Source organism: Salmo trutta, chromosome 14, assembly GCF_901001165.1.
Source record: "Salmo trutta chromosome 14, fSalTru1.1, whole genome shotgun sequence".
Taxonomy (NCBI): Eukaryota; Metazoa; Chordata; class Actinopteri; order Salmoniformes; family Salmonidae; genus Salmo; species Salmo trutta.
In genome coordinates, this window is record NC_042970.1 from 32,031,905 (window position 1) to 32,046,527 (window position 14,623).

The 14,623-nt window shown below is 43.9% G+C and overlaps 1 protein-coding gene across 1 annotated transcript in view; it reads right to left on the minus strand.

Annotated features, from left to right (window-relative positions):
* Nucleotides 1-13,506, minus strand: part of LOC115207834 (rho guanine nucleotide exchange factor 25) — a 55,894-nt gene extending 42,388 nt beyond the window's left edge. The window contains exon 1 of the mRNA XM_029775333.1: nucleotides 13,060-13,506. Within this exon, the coding sequence (XP_029631193.1) occupies nucleotides 13,060-13,153 (94 nt within the window). The 5' untranslated portion in view covers nucleotides 13,154-13,506. The remainder of the gene's footprint in view (nucleotides 1-13,059) is intronic.
* Nucleotides 13,507-14,623: the final 1,117 nt, after the last annotated feature.

Genomic DNA, 14,623 nt, shown 5'->3' on the forward strand with positions numbered 1-14,623 from the left:
CTGAATTTTGTTAGGAATATCATTCCATCAAAAAGGCTTTCTAAGACTCTGTATATTATATTGCTTCATTTCCTGTTATAAAATGAATAAGCTACTAGCAAACATTGTGACAACCAACCCCGTACTTTGCGACAACCAACCCCGCAATGGGGCTGGTTGTCAAAAGTGGACAGAGTGTGTTTGATGGCTTATAACTCCATGTTGGAATAAGATGAGAATAAAAATGGTCCCCATTTCAACCCAATACCTTTCTTTCTATTAATGTTGAAAAGAGTCTTGTAAGATATACTGGTGCTGAGAACTACACGAGAGTAAAACGTGTGACAAGCAACACTGGTCTCCTCTACAGTTTTTTCCATGATGAAAGGAGGGGACTTGATTTTGCCTTATAAGCTGATGACAAAGAGAGAAAATGCAGTGACATCACTGGGCATTCCCCCCTATTTATGCACACAAATGATTGCATCTCTGACACTGAGGTCACTGACAGACAACAGCTGCTGGACAATGTTCACATCAACACACAGACAGTCACATTACATTTCCTTAGATGAACTGGGAGAAGGGTGGGGGGATAAAGAGAGGATGAGAGAGTGAGGGAGAGGCAGAGAGAAGGGGAGAGAGAGAGAGAGAGAGAAAGAGAGAGCGAGAGAGAGAGAGAGAGTGAGGAGGGGGAGATAGAGTCTTGAGATGACTAACAAACACCAGGGGGTTGGGAAGGGAATAAAGGTCAAGGATCAACAGGAAGACACAGAGGAATAGAAAACTACAAGTACGAGGAGGATGGAAAGACAGAGGAGAGAGAGAGTGGAAAGGATGGAAATACAGAGGAGAGAGAGAGTGGAGGATGGAAAGACAGAGGAGAGAGAGAGTGGAAAGGATGGAAAGACAGAGGAGAGAGAGAGTGGAGGATGGAAAGACAGAGGAGAGAGAGAGTGGAGGATGGAAATACAGAGGAGAGAGAGAGTGGAGGATGGAAAGACAGAGGAGAGAGAGAGTGGAAAGGATGGAAAGACAGAGGAGAGAGAGAGTGGAAAGGATGGAAAGACAGAGGAGAGAGAGAGTGGAGGATGGAAAGACAGAGGAGAGAGAGAGTGGAGGATGGAAATACAGAGGAGAGAGAGAGTGGAAAGGATGGAAAGACAGAGGAGAGAGAGAGTGGAGGATGGAAATACAGAGGAGAGAGAGAGTGGAGGATGGAAAGACAGAGGAGAGAGAGAGTGGAAAGGATGGAAAGACAGAGGAGAGAGAGAGTGGAGGATGGAAATACAGAGGAGAGAGAGAGTGGAGGATGGAAAGACAGAGGAGAGAGAGAGTGGAGGATGGAAAGACAGAGGAGAGAGAGAGTGGAAAGGGTGGAAAGACAGAGGAGAGAGAGAGTGGAGGATGGAAAGACAGAGGAGAGAGAGAGTGGAAAGGATGGAAAGACAGAGGAGAGAGAGAGTGGAAAGGATGGAAAGACAGAGGAGAGAGAGAGTGGAGGATGGAAAGACAGAGGAGAGAGAGAGTGGAAAGGATGGAAAGACAGAGGAGAGAGAGAGTGGAAAGGATGGAAAGACAGAGGAGAGAGAGAGTGGAAAGGATGGAAAGGGGTACAGAAAGCTCCAAGAAGAGACAAATCGGACCCCAACACTCAGCCATGTCAATAACAAATAACACACACACAAAATCAGAACCAGACTTACCACGGGACAGAGAGAGAGCTAGGAGGGTGGAGGATAAGGAGACCCAGCCTCTCTCTCTCTCTCTCTCTCTCTCTCTCTCTCAGTATACATTTTAATACCATGGTGATGGTGACCTCACTCAGACAGGGTTATTTTAAAACACCAGGCAGGCAGCGTTAATTATCACTGTCACATTAACACGAGCATTTTCTCACTGTCTGACAGGCTTTATGATAATTAAAGTAGAGAAAAATAGGAGCTCATCCAAGAGGAATGGTGGTTGAATACACTGGGATCTCCATCATGGCCTAGAGACTATGCTGTCCTCCTACATTAACTATTAAATTAGTATATTACGACTCCCTCACGACACAATGCTTGCTAGAGTTATCCCTCTATAGTGTGCGCATAAGTTTACAGTGCCTTTGGGAAGTATTCAGACCCCTTGATTTTTCCACATTTTGCTACCTTACAGCCTTATTCTAAAATTGATTAAATCGTTTTTTTCCCTCATCAATCTACACACAACACCCCATAATGTCAAAGCAAAAACAGGTTTTTAGACATTTTATCAAATGTATCAAATATAAATAACTAAAATATATATTTACATAAGTATTCAGACCCTTTACTCAGTACTTTGTTGAAGCACCTTGGGCAGCGATTACAGCCACGAGTCTTCTTGGGTATGACGCTACAAGCTTGGCACACCTATATTTGGCGAGTTTCTCCCATTCTTCTCTGCAGATCCTCTTAAGCTCTGTCAGGTTGGATGGGGTGCGTTGCTGCACCTTGTAAATAAGGTATTCCTGTTTTTAATTTTTAATGCATTTGCTAAAATTCTAAAAACCTGATTGATTGCTGAGGATTTTATTTATTTAATCAATTTTATATTAAGGCTGTAACAGATTTTTTTTTGTTTAAAGTCAAGGTGTCTGAATACTTTCCGAAGGCACTAGACGTCCCTTCCCTGTCCAAATGTCTGTCTGTGTGTGTATTTACACACACCTATTTGCAGTGTCTCTGTCTCTGCAGCATGGACAGAGCTGCTCTTTAATCGTCCCGTCCCGTCTCCCCCGCCCCCTCTCCCGTCCCCCCCACACACACACTGGGCATTAAGCTCTCTAATAGATCAGCGTTATCTTGGTGGTGCAGAAGTGGATCGTCCCAGTCAGAAGTCAGATTATAACAGTCTGATGTTCTTTACTGCACTACGGCACAGAGCACTTGTTCATATGGCACCTCCCTGCACTTTGATGAATACAACTGTTTCCGTGTCCCTAAAGGCACCCTATTCCCATGGGCCCTGGTCAAAAGTAATGCACTATATAGGGGATAGGGTGCCATTTGGGACGCAAACCACTTATTTACGACCTATCACCACCACAATCTAGCCTGTACTGTGAAAGAGACAATTCACTGTCTGTCTGCAGTCTGTCTGTGTTCTCATCATGTGGCTTCCATTACTCTGGATCTATCTCTCCACATGGCTAGCTTAATGCTTTTGCTGGCTCATAAAACAAGAGAGATGGCCTTATGGTGAGAGCAAAGACATATCGCCCTCTACACTGACGCTAACTGACACAGGACCAAATGTACTATTGTACGCCTACTCATTTGGCCCAGTGTGAGAATAATTTAATATCAAATCAAATTAATTTATAAAGCCCTTCTTACATCAGCTGATGACACAAAGTGCTGTAAGGAAACCCAGCCTAAAACCCCAAACAGCAAGCAATGCAGGTGCAGAAGCACGGTGGCTAGGAAAAATCAAATCAAAGTTTATTTGTCATGTGCGCCGAATACAACAGGTGTAGACCTTACAGTGAAATGCTTACTTATAGGCTCTAACCAAAAGTGCAAAAAAGGTATTAGGTGAACAATGGGTAAGTAAAGAAATAAAACAACAGTAAAAAGACAGGCTATATACAGTAGCGAGGTTATAGAAGCAGCAAGGCGACATACAGACACCGGTTAGTCAGGCTGATTGAGGTAGTATGTACATATAGATATGGTTAAAGTGACTATGCATATATGATGAACAGAGAGTAGCAGTAGTGTAAAATAGGGGTTGGCGGGTGGTGGGTGGCGGGACACAATGCAGATAGCCCGGTTAGCCAATGTGCGGGAGCACTGGTTGTTGGGCCCAATTGAGGTAGCATATACATGAATGTATAGTTAAAGTGACTATGCATATATGATAAACAGAGTAGCAGCAGTGTAAAAAGAGGGGTTGGGGGGGCACACAATGCAAATAGTCCGGGTAGCCATTTGATTACCTGTTCAGGAGTCTTATGGCTTGGGAGTAAAAACTGTTGAGAACTCTTTTTGTCCTAGACTTGGCACTCCTGTACCACTTGCCATGCGGTAGTAGAGAGAACAGTCTTTGACAATTTTTAGGGCCTTCCTCTGACACCGCCTGGTCAAATTTTATTTGTCACATGTTAATGCGAGTGTAGCGAAATGCTTGTGCTTCTAGTTCCGACCATGCAGTAATATCTAACAAGTAATCTAACCTAACAATTTCACAACAACTACCTTATACACACAAGTGTAAAGGAATGAATAAGAATATGTACATAAAAACATATGAATGCGTGATGGCCGAACGGCATAGGCAAGATGCAGTAGATGGTATAGAGTACAGTATATACATATGAGATGAGTAATGTAGGATATGTAAACATTATATAAAGTGGCATTGTTTAAAGTGGCTAGTGATACATTTATTACATCAAGATGGCAAGATGCAGTAAATGGTATAGTGTACAGTATATACATATGAGATGAGTAATGTAGGGTATGTAAACATTATATAAAGTGGCATTGTTTAAAGTGGCTAGTGATACATTTATTACATCAATTTTACCATTATTAAAGTGGCTAGAGTTGAGTCAGTATGTTGGCAGCAGCCACTCAATGTTAGTGATGGCTGTTTGATGCACCTGTACTGACCTCGCCTTCTGTATGATAGCGGGGTGAACAGGCAGTGGCTCGGGTGGTTGTTGTCCTTGATGATCTTTTTGGCCTTCCTGTGCCATCGGGTGGTGTAGGTGTCCTGGAGGGCAGGTAGTTTGCCCCCGGTGATGCGTTGTGCAGACCTCACTACCCTCTGGAGAGCCTTACGGTTATGGGCGGAGCAGTTGCCGTACCAGGCGGTGATACAGCCCGGCAGGATGCTCTCGATTGTGCATCTGTAAAAGTTTGTGAGTGTTTTTGGTGACAAGCCGAATTTCTTCAGCCTCCTGAGGTTGAAGAGGCGCTGCTGTGCCTTCTTCACCACGCTGTCTGTGTGGGTGGACCATTTCAGTTTGTCCGTGATGTGTACGCAGAGGAATTTAAAACTTTCCACCCTCTACTGTTCTGTCGATGTGGACCCAGTGATGTACTGAGCCGTGTGCACTACCCTCTGTAGTACCTTGCGGTCAGAGGCCGAGCAGTTTCCGTACCAGGCAGTGATGCAACCAGTCAGGATGCTCTCGATGTTGTAGCTGTAGAACCTTTTGAGGATCTCAGGACCCATGCCAAATCTTTTTAGTTTCCTGAGTGGGAATAGGCTTTGTCGTGCCCTCTTCACGACTGTCTTGGTGTGTTTGGACCATTCTAGTTTGTTGTTGATGTGGACACCAAGGAACTTGAAGCTCTCAACCTGCTCCACTACAGCCCCGTCGATGAGAATGGGGACGTGCTCGGTGCTCCTATTCCTGTATTCCACAATCATCTCCTTAGTCTTGGTTACGTTGAGGGATAGGTTGTTATTCTGGCACCACCCAGCCAGGTCTCTGACCTCCTCCCTATAGGCTGTCTCGTCGTTGTCGGGGATCAAGCCTACCACTGTTGTGTCATCTGCAAACTTAATGATGGTGTTGGAGTCGTGCCTGGCCATGCAGTTGTGGGTGAACAGGGAGTACAGGAGAGAACAGAGCACGCACCCCTGGGGAGCTCCAGTGTTGAGAATCAGCGTGGCAGATGTGTTGCTACCTACCCTCAACACCTGGGGACGGCCCGTCAGGAAGTCCAGGATCCAGTTGCAGAGGGAGGTGTTTAGTCCCAGGATCCTTAGCTTAGTGATGAGCTTTGAGGGTACTATGGTGTTGAACGCTGAGCTGTAGTCAATGAATAGCATTCTCACATAAGTGTTCCTTTGGTTCAGGTGGGAAAGGGCAGTGTGGAGTACAATAGAGATTGCATCATCTGTGGATCTGTTTGGGCAATATGCAAATTGGAGTGGGTCTAGGGTTTTTGGGATAATGGTGTTGATGTGAGCCATTACCAGCCTTTCAAAGCACTTCATGGCTACGGACGTGAGTGCTACAGGTCTGTAGTCATTTAGGCAGGTTGCCTTTGTGTTCTTGGGCACAGGGACTATGGTGGTCTGCTTGAAATATGTTGGCATTATAGACTCAATCAGGGACATGTTGAAAATGTCAGTGAAGACACCTGCCAGTTGGTAAGCACATGCCCGGAACACACGTCCTTGTAATCCGTTTGGCCCCGCAGCCTTGTGTATGTTGACTTGTTTAAAGGTCTTACTCACTCCCTAGAAATATAATTTGTCACACACACAACAATGATAACGTGTAAAAATGTTTGGCTGTTGATAAAGTATACATATACAGTTCATTCGGAAAGTATTCAGACCCCTTTATTCAGTACTTTGTTGAAGCACCTTTGGCAGCGATTACACCCTCAAGCCTTCTTGGGTATGACGCTACAAGCTTGGCACACCTGTATTTTAGGTGTTTTTCCCACTCTTCTCTGCAGATACTCTCAAACTCTGTTACTGTAGCTTGGATGGGAGCATTGCTGCACAGTTATTTTCAGGTCTCTCCAGAGATGTTCGATCGGGTTCAAGTCCGGGCTCGGGCTGGGTCACTCAAGGACATTCAGAGATGTGTCACGAGCCACTCCTGCGTTGTCTTGGCTGTGTGCTTAGGGTGGTTGTCCTGTTGGAAGGTGAACCTTCGCCCCAGTCTGAGGTCCTGAGCGCTCTGGAGCAGATTTTCATCAAGATCTCTCTGTACTTTGCTCCATTCATCTTTCCCTCAATCCTGACTAGTCTCACAGTCCCTGCAGCTGAAAAACATCCCCACAGCATGATGGTGCCACCACCATGCTTCACCGTAGGGATGGTGCCAGGTTTCCTCCAGACGTGACCCTTGGCATTCAGGCCAAAGAGTTCAATCTTGGTTTCATCAGACCAGAGAATCTTGTTTCTCATGGTCTGAGAGTCTTTAGGTGCCTTTTGGCAAACTCTAAGCGGGCTGTCATGTGCCTTTTACTGAGGAGTGGCTTCCGTCTGGCCACTCTACCATAAAGGCCTGATTGGTGGAGTGCTGCAGAGATGGTTGTCCTTCCGGAAGGTTCTACCATCTCCACACAGGAACTCTGGAGCTCTGTCAAAGTGACCATCATGTTCTTGGTCACCTCCCTGACCAAGGCCCTTTTCCCCCGGTTGCTCAGTTTGGCCAGGCGGCCAGCTCTAGGAAGGGTCTTGGTGGTTCCAAATTTCTTCCATTTAAAAATGATGGAGGCTACTGTGTTCTTGGGGACCTTTAATGCTGCAGACATTTTTTGGTACCCTTCCCCAGATCTGTTCCTTGACATATTCCTGTCTCAGAACTCTATGGACAATTCCTTCAACCTCATGGCATGGTTTTGCTCTGACATGCACTGTCAACTGCGGGACCTTACATAGACAGGTGTGTGCCTTTCCAAATCACGTCCAATCAATTGAATTTACCACAGGTGGACTCCAATCAAGTTGTCGAAACATTTCAAGGATGATCAATGGAAACAGGATGCACCTGAGCTCAATTTCAAATCTCATAGGAAAGGGTTTGAATTCTTATGTAAATATATATATTTTTTTATATACATTTGCAAACATTTCTAAAAACCTGTTTTTACATTGTCATTATGGGGTATTGTGTGTAAATTGATGAGGAAAATGTGTATTTATTCCATTTTAGAATAAGGGAAAGGGAAAAGGGGGATAATAAGGCTGTAATGTAATAAAATGTGGAAAAAGTGAAGGTGTCTGAATACTTTCCGAATGCACTGCAGGTCAACTCTATACTGACATGTTAAAAGGTTAACATGCACTCCCCAAATAGGTTGTTAGAGCGGCAACTGTGTGCATGCATGTATGTATGTCTGTGTAAGTGTGTGTTGGTTTTTATTTGAGGATGTGTGCAGGAAGGATGGAGGACTAGACAGATGTAATCCTCAGTCAGCCAGGCAGCAGATCTGCCTCGAGCCTGAGTACCTTTATATTTAGCCAGTAGTAAATTAGGAAATGAATCAAAACAGCGCTGGCAGAGAGAGAGAGAGATTATCTCTACACTGTATAAACACACTTAAACATGTACACACACACACACACAGCCTTGGTTACAAGAGTAATAACATTTGCCTGGTTACTGTATTAGAAATGAATGTGTCTGTTTTGGCAGGAAGGGAGCTCTGTGACATCTTTAACTCATGGAGAGGAGAGCTCTCCTGTACGGCTCCTTTGCCAGGGCTGGATCACAGCACTGCTATATGGTGCCAAAGGCAGAGCTTTGATGAAATGAGAGGACCTCTAGTCAAAAGGAGGAGAGAATATCACACCGATCAAAGGTCTATGTTCTATTTAAACTCTAGTAAAGTCCACAGCATACTAATAGACCACAGTGGTCAGCAACCTATTATGTTATTTGCCCCAATAACCAACTGTTTGACGTAAAAATATATGTGCCTCAGAACTGGACGGTTGCCACACCACAGAACCTGTAGCCCCAAAGTTAGAGCACAGAAGCATTTTTCTATCCACCAGTCATCAGCTCTGGGCTTCTGTGGACAGTCAGAAAATAATGAACATAACATTTCTTCACCACAGCGCCCCATAAATCCTGTTTCTATTCTTGGAAACAGGAACAAAATTTTTTAGAAAAGGATAGCTGCTCAGAGTGTGTGTATGTGTGTGTGTGGGGGGGGTTACGTTTTTTGGGATGAAGGAATGTAGGCAGAGTGACTCTGTGACTCAAGCGTTTCCATGATCCAATGATCCGAGAGCAGCACATTCCGAGACACTGCAGAGTTCCAGATGCGAGCATATCGCTGACTCTGTGTGTGTCTGTTTAGACCCTACATCCCCTATGTAAACGCTCCATCCCTGATCAGAGTCACAGGGCTCTATTTTCGACTGGCTTTAAGGCAGCGCTAGTGTCAAACGATTTGCAATTTCGACTTGTACATTTTCCAACCCTTGCACCCCGGTTGGAAAGGTGTCAGTGACTGTAAGTAGTCTGTTTAGGAATGTCTAGTTATTTACTAAAAAGACTGCTTATTGTTTTTATTTATCATTTTGTTTAAAAAAATGCATCTTTCACTTTCCTCTGTTGGACCTAACTGTCAAATTGCGGGAATTTGTCAACGGTGCTGAATCCGCTTGTAGGCCATTTGCCTTGTCTTTGTTTACCTTTCACGTGGCAAAGTCACTGCTAGCCATATCAACGGCAATGGAGGGCTATAGCGATATACATTTGGGAGCAGTGAGTGAACATTCCCCCTTTCTCTTTATATTGGACCTTTTTCCAGCTCCTGTGAAAAGTTTGGATGTGGCTAAAACCCTCCATATACCTTGTCTTAATATGACCACGGGGAGCAATTATGTTGCCTGTAACTGTATTTAAACATAGCCTTTTTAAAACAAGTTGTTTAGTTTTATAAGAATTTGATTAGAATTGTTCACAGTCTTGCTTATTGACAACGTTTGGCAAGTCCATGGCTCAGACATAATGCATTTTACAGTAGGCCTATATCAGTGTGAATGCTATGTTTAACAATATATTTCCATATTGAAGCCATGAAATTACTTAGAAAAACGTTGACAGTAAACATGTTTAACATATTTCAAAAATATATGGGATAGGCCTACAGTTTGTTTCTGTAGGCTATTTAACAAACTACTGTAGGCTATAACACACTAACGCACATAGCATCTCTAAACAACTCAGCTGCCAGGAAGCATCTCTAAACAACTCAGCTGCCAGGAAGCATCTCTAAACAACTCAGCTGCCAGGAAGCATCTCTAAACAACTCAGCTGCCAAGACAAAATTTGAAACAACTCAATTGGCTAGTTCAGCTATCTGTCAAAAAATAGGCAGATTGTAACTTGATCCTACTGCTACAATTGTACATTTAAGTCATTTAGCAGATGCTCTTATCCAGAGCGACTAACAATATATATATATTTTAGTACTGGCCCCCCGTGGGAATCGAACCCACAACCCTGGCATTGCACACACCATGCTGGCATTGCAAACAGCATGCTCTACCAACTGAGCCACAGGGAACGCCAGGTTGTAACTCTGCTCTTTCACATATCGCTCCATCGCTCATATCATTTGGTGCCGTTTACTGCTACTATGAGAACTAGCTCAATGGCGATGGCATTTGCTTCCAAGCCACGAATGTGCATAATATCTAACAAGGAGAGAGAGGGTAGGAAAAAAGATGAAACAACGATGCACGTTCTGTATGAATGACTCATATCTGCCCATAGTTTGAGAAGTGAAAACGCACACAGAAGCGCTGATCTACAGCTTTCTTGGTCCATAAACATGTAGGAAGATTCTTAGGTGGCGAAACATATTGGCAACCTTTATTTAGGCATTTTAAAACACTTCCTTTCCCTATTACAACAATCATCTAATTCAACTGTCAATTTACAGACAGAATTGCATCTAGTCAGATCAGCACACCAGTAAATAGCTAACGTTACACCATAAGTCAGAAATGGCTCGTTGCCGAAAATGGTGCATGTTCAAAATGATAACCAGCTAACGTTGGCTAGTAGCTCCTACCTGATAAATTATCACCATGTTTATCTAGCCAGCTAGCTAGCATAGTAGCTAGACAGCTAACACCACAGATGAAAGGATTAGTTATCCTACTCTTTCCTAACAGGTCACATAGCTATCTGCTTAGCTAGTTTGCTTATTGCATGCATGTCCGGGCACGTACACAATCCTTATTATTAGTGAATTAACTAAAGTAATATTTGTAAAAGGAGTTCATTTTCTGAATACTGCACTTTTCTATTGGAGAATGAGATCGCTTGCTGCTGCTTATTTTCTCAGCTAGACATTCCTCAGCATTCTGCAGTGTTTGTGGCTCAGGCGATGAGTGGCATAACAGCAGCCTTGCTATGTAGATGGACTATAGGCAAAACCTATAGGGAATGGCTGATAGACTCGAAATGGCCAAAATCGGCCCGGTATATTATCTTGGTCGATTATTGGTCGTTCTCTACTTACAACTTGTTTATTAATCAAAACCCAGACCTTTCACACCACCACACCATTAATCCCCACTGAAAATAACAAACATATTTCTGACACACCCTCTGATCCTATAGCTCTATCGCCAGTGCTAAGATTTACTATTATGTTAGGTTTGTTAAAATAGATCCCACAGTGTCTATGTAAACCCTACATCACTGAGCAGAGTCATAGTGTCTATGTAAACCCTACATCACTGAGCAGAGTCATAGTGTCTATGTAAACCCTACATCACTGAGCAGAGTCATAGTGTCTATGTAAACCCTACATCACTGAGCAGAGTCATAGTGTCTATGTAAACCCTACATCACTGAGCAGAGTCAAATTTGCAACCCTAGTATATCAAATCCAATCAAATTTGCACCGAATACAACAGGTGTAGACCTTACCGTGAAATGCTTACTTACAAGCCCTAGACCACAATGCAGTTTTAAGAAAAATAAGAGTTAAGAAAATATTTACTAAATAAACTAAGTAAAATTAAAAAAAATACATCAAAAAGCAATAAAATAACAATAACCAAGATATTACAAGGGGTACCGGTACCGAGTCAATGTGCGGGGGTACAGGTTAGTCGAGGTAATTGAGGTTATATGTACATGTAGGTAGAGGTTCAGTGACTATGCATAGATAATTAACAGCGAGTAGCAGCAACGTTAAAAAGGGGGGGGGGGGTCAATGGGGGGGGGGGGGGGTCAATGCAAATAGTCAGGGTAGATATTTGATTAACTACTCAGCAGTCTTATGGCTTGGAGGTAGAAGCTGTTAAGGAGCCTTTTGGACCTAGACTTGGCGCTCGGGTACCGCTTGCCGTGCGGTAGCAGAAAGAACAGTCTATGATTAGGGTGGCTGGAGTCTTTGACAATTTTTAGGGCCTTCCTTTAACACCGCCTGGTATAGAGGTCCTGGATGGCAGGAAGCTTGGCCCCAGTAATGTACTGGGCCATACGAACTACCCTCTGTAGCGCCTTGCGGTCGGATGCAGAGCAGTTGCCATACCAGGCGGTGATGCAACCAGTCAGGATGCTCTCGATGGTGCAGCTGTAGAACATATTGAGGATCTGGGGACCCATGCCAAATGGGTCTCCTGAGGGGGAATAGGCGTTGTCGTGCCCTCTTTACGACTGTCTTGGTGTGTTTGGACCATGATAGTTTGTGGGTGATGTGGACGCCAAGGAACTTAAAGCCAATAAACTTAAAACCCAATAGCTAGCTTTATATATAACCTAACTGATATTCTCTCTAACACTATGTCTAAAATATATATTTTCACACACTGCACAGCTCACAGCATGCGACTAGTACTGTGTCTCCTGCAAACACCAGAGTAGAGCAAACACAACCAGGACCCAAATGTGTTTAATTTAATTTCCTTTGGAGGAGTTGGAGTCTGAGCAAAGAGCAAAGCATCACTATCAATTCTCCTCTACTGTCTCTGCCCATAGAGAGAGCAGGAGAGAGGAGTACAAAGGAATGAGGAGCCAAGAGTGAGAAGGACAGACAGACTGATGAAAAAGAGAATGAAAGTGTAGGAGAAAGATGGAGAGAATTGCCCTCAAAAAGAATGGGAAGTCATAAGAAGAGCGGCATTCAGATTCCATTGGGTTCATGAGGGAGGTTACGCTCAGTGTTGGTGAGTAAAGTTGAGGCTGTAAGAGGTCCCAAATCAGTAGCAGTGCATCAGTAAAAGTGACACACACCATCTCTGTCTCAATATCTGATCACAGAACAACAGCATGGGACAGTGGAGAAGAGTAAGCTACACTTAATGGTGCCCCTTTACTAGTGTTACCTGGCCTGAAAACAGATTGAATATCAACCAACAAACGATTGAGCTCTGCTGATTCTCTTGCATCATCTGATCTCAGACCAGCTGAAGAACACTCTACTTTTATCCCTTTTATCTCCTGCCATCCATCTCGGGGGGAAAAACACAGACTTCACGACTGCACAGACCACCTGACGTATAACTGGGAAAGCAAACTAAACTCCCATCTCATCTGAGACCAGTAAAGTGAAGAGAAGTAGCTAGGTTAAAATGATGGACATAACGTAGAGATGTACCAACCTCGGACACGGGCATAGCAGCAGCCACACATGGCCAGCACTTTTCGGAACAGGTGTTGACATCCGCACCCCCGCTGATGGTGACCCCCCTTCATGCTGATTCACTACCGCTTGTCCCGAAAAGTCCAGGGGCGGGCATGGCACAGGACACACACACTCACCCACAAATACACAAACGCATTCCTGTGGTAATCCCCAGATGGGATCAGTATAAAAAATAATCTGACAATAGGAAAGAAAGCTTGCTCCACTCTCTGTTAAGTCCCAAAGCAGGAGGAGGATATCCAAAGACGAGATGTGGAAAAGTGAAAGAGGGAGGGAGAGAGAGATAGAGAGAGAGAGAGAGACGTGGAGAAACAATATGCTTTCCACGACTCACTGAGCTCTCTCTGTGGTTAGATAGTGGGCTAATGTTCTATATGTGTGAGAGAGAGAGCGAAAGAGAGAGAGAGAGAGAGAGGGAGAGAGAGAGAGAGAGAGAGAGAGAAATATAAGGAGAGAGGGAGGCAGGAAGAGGACATGGGATGGAGAGAGGAATGGAAGGTGGAGTCTACAGCTCTGCTCGCTGGCTATTCCAACATGTAGTTCCCTCCTCCCCTTGTATTTTCCTCTCTTTTTTGTCCTTCCCATTCTCCCTCACCATACCATACAGGTTTCATTCTCATTTACCCAGTGTCTGCTTCTCTCACCCAGACCTTACCTTGGCAGCCCTGCCTCATTCTTTCTCTTCCTATGTCCTCCATTTGTGGAAAGTATATGTTGTTTAAAATACTCATTGTTAATTGGCCTCATGGTATACCTGTTTACTGTATACTTTCTGTTCTCGTTTATTCCTGGTAGTGTTGTTAAGGTCTCCATGTAAGTGCATATATCTTTGCCTAAATGTTTGATTAGAGTATAAGGAATGATACAGTTCAATATTTATAACTGGGTGTATATAAAATGTCTAGTCAAGGGCGACATCTTTGAGGAGGCTCATTTATTTACAGACGCTTGAATGTAAACACGTGTGCATATCAACAGCATTCAGCAGCACACACACACAGGCGCACACACACACACAGGTTTAACACAGGCACGCACAAACCTAATACACACAAAGATAACCACATAGTTCACACACTCACAGACATACTAACACAGACACATGCTTGACTTGAGTGGGAGGGCAACTAAAACAATGATGGGAACGACTTGGGCTTTCAGTGACATTTTTTTAGCTTTTTTTCTGAGGTCCTAAGAAAGGACAATGACAAGTGGGAAACATGGTACTGACTAAATCTGAGAATAGCAACATAGTATCAAGCCTCAAAGAAGTCCTCAACATAGAACCCATGAAACAGTTAAACAGATAAAATAAGAGAAGATAGGGAGGGAAAAACTGAAAGAGAGAGGACAGAAGAGAGCAATGTATGGGGTGACATGGTTACATTAAAGTGGAGCAGAAATAATGCTGATTGCCCAGCCTGTGCCAGCCTTGCCAACGCTCAGTCTGGGAGTGTCCCAAATGCACCCTACTCCCTTTATAGAACACTACATTTAACCAGGGCCCATAGAGCACTGGT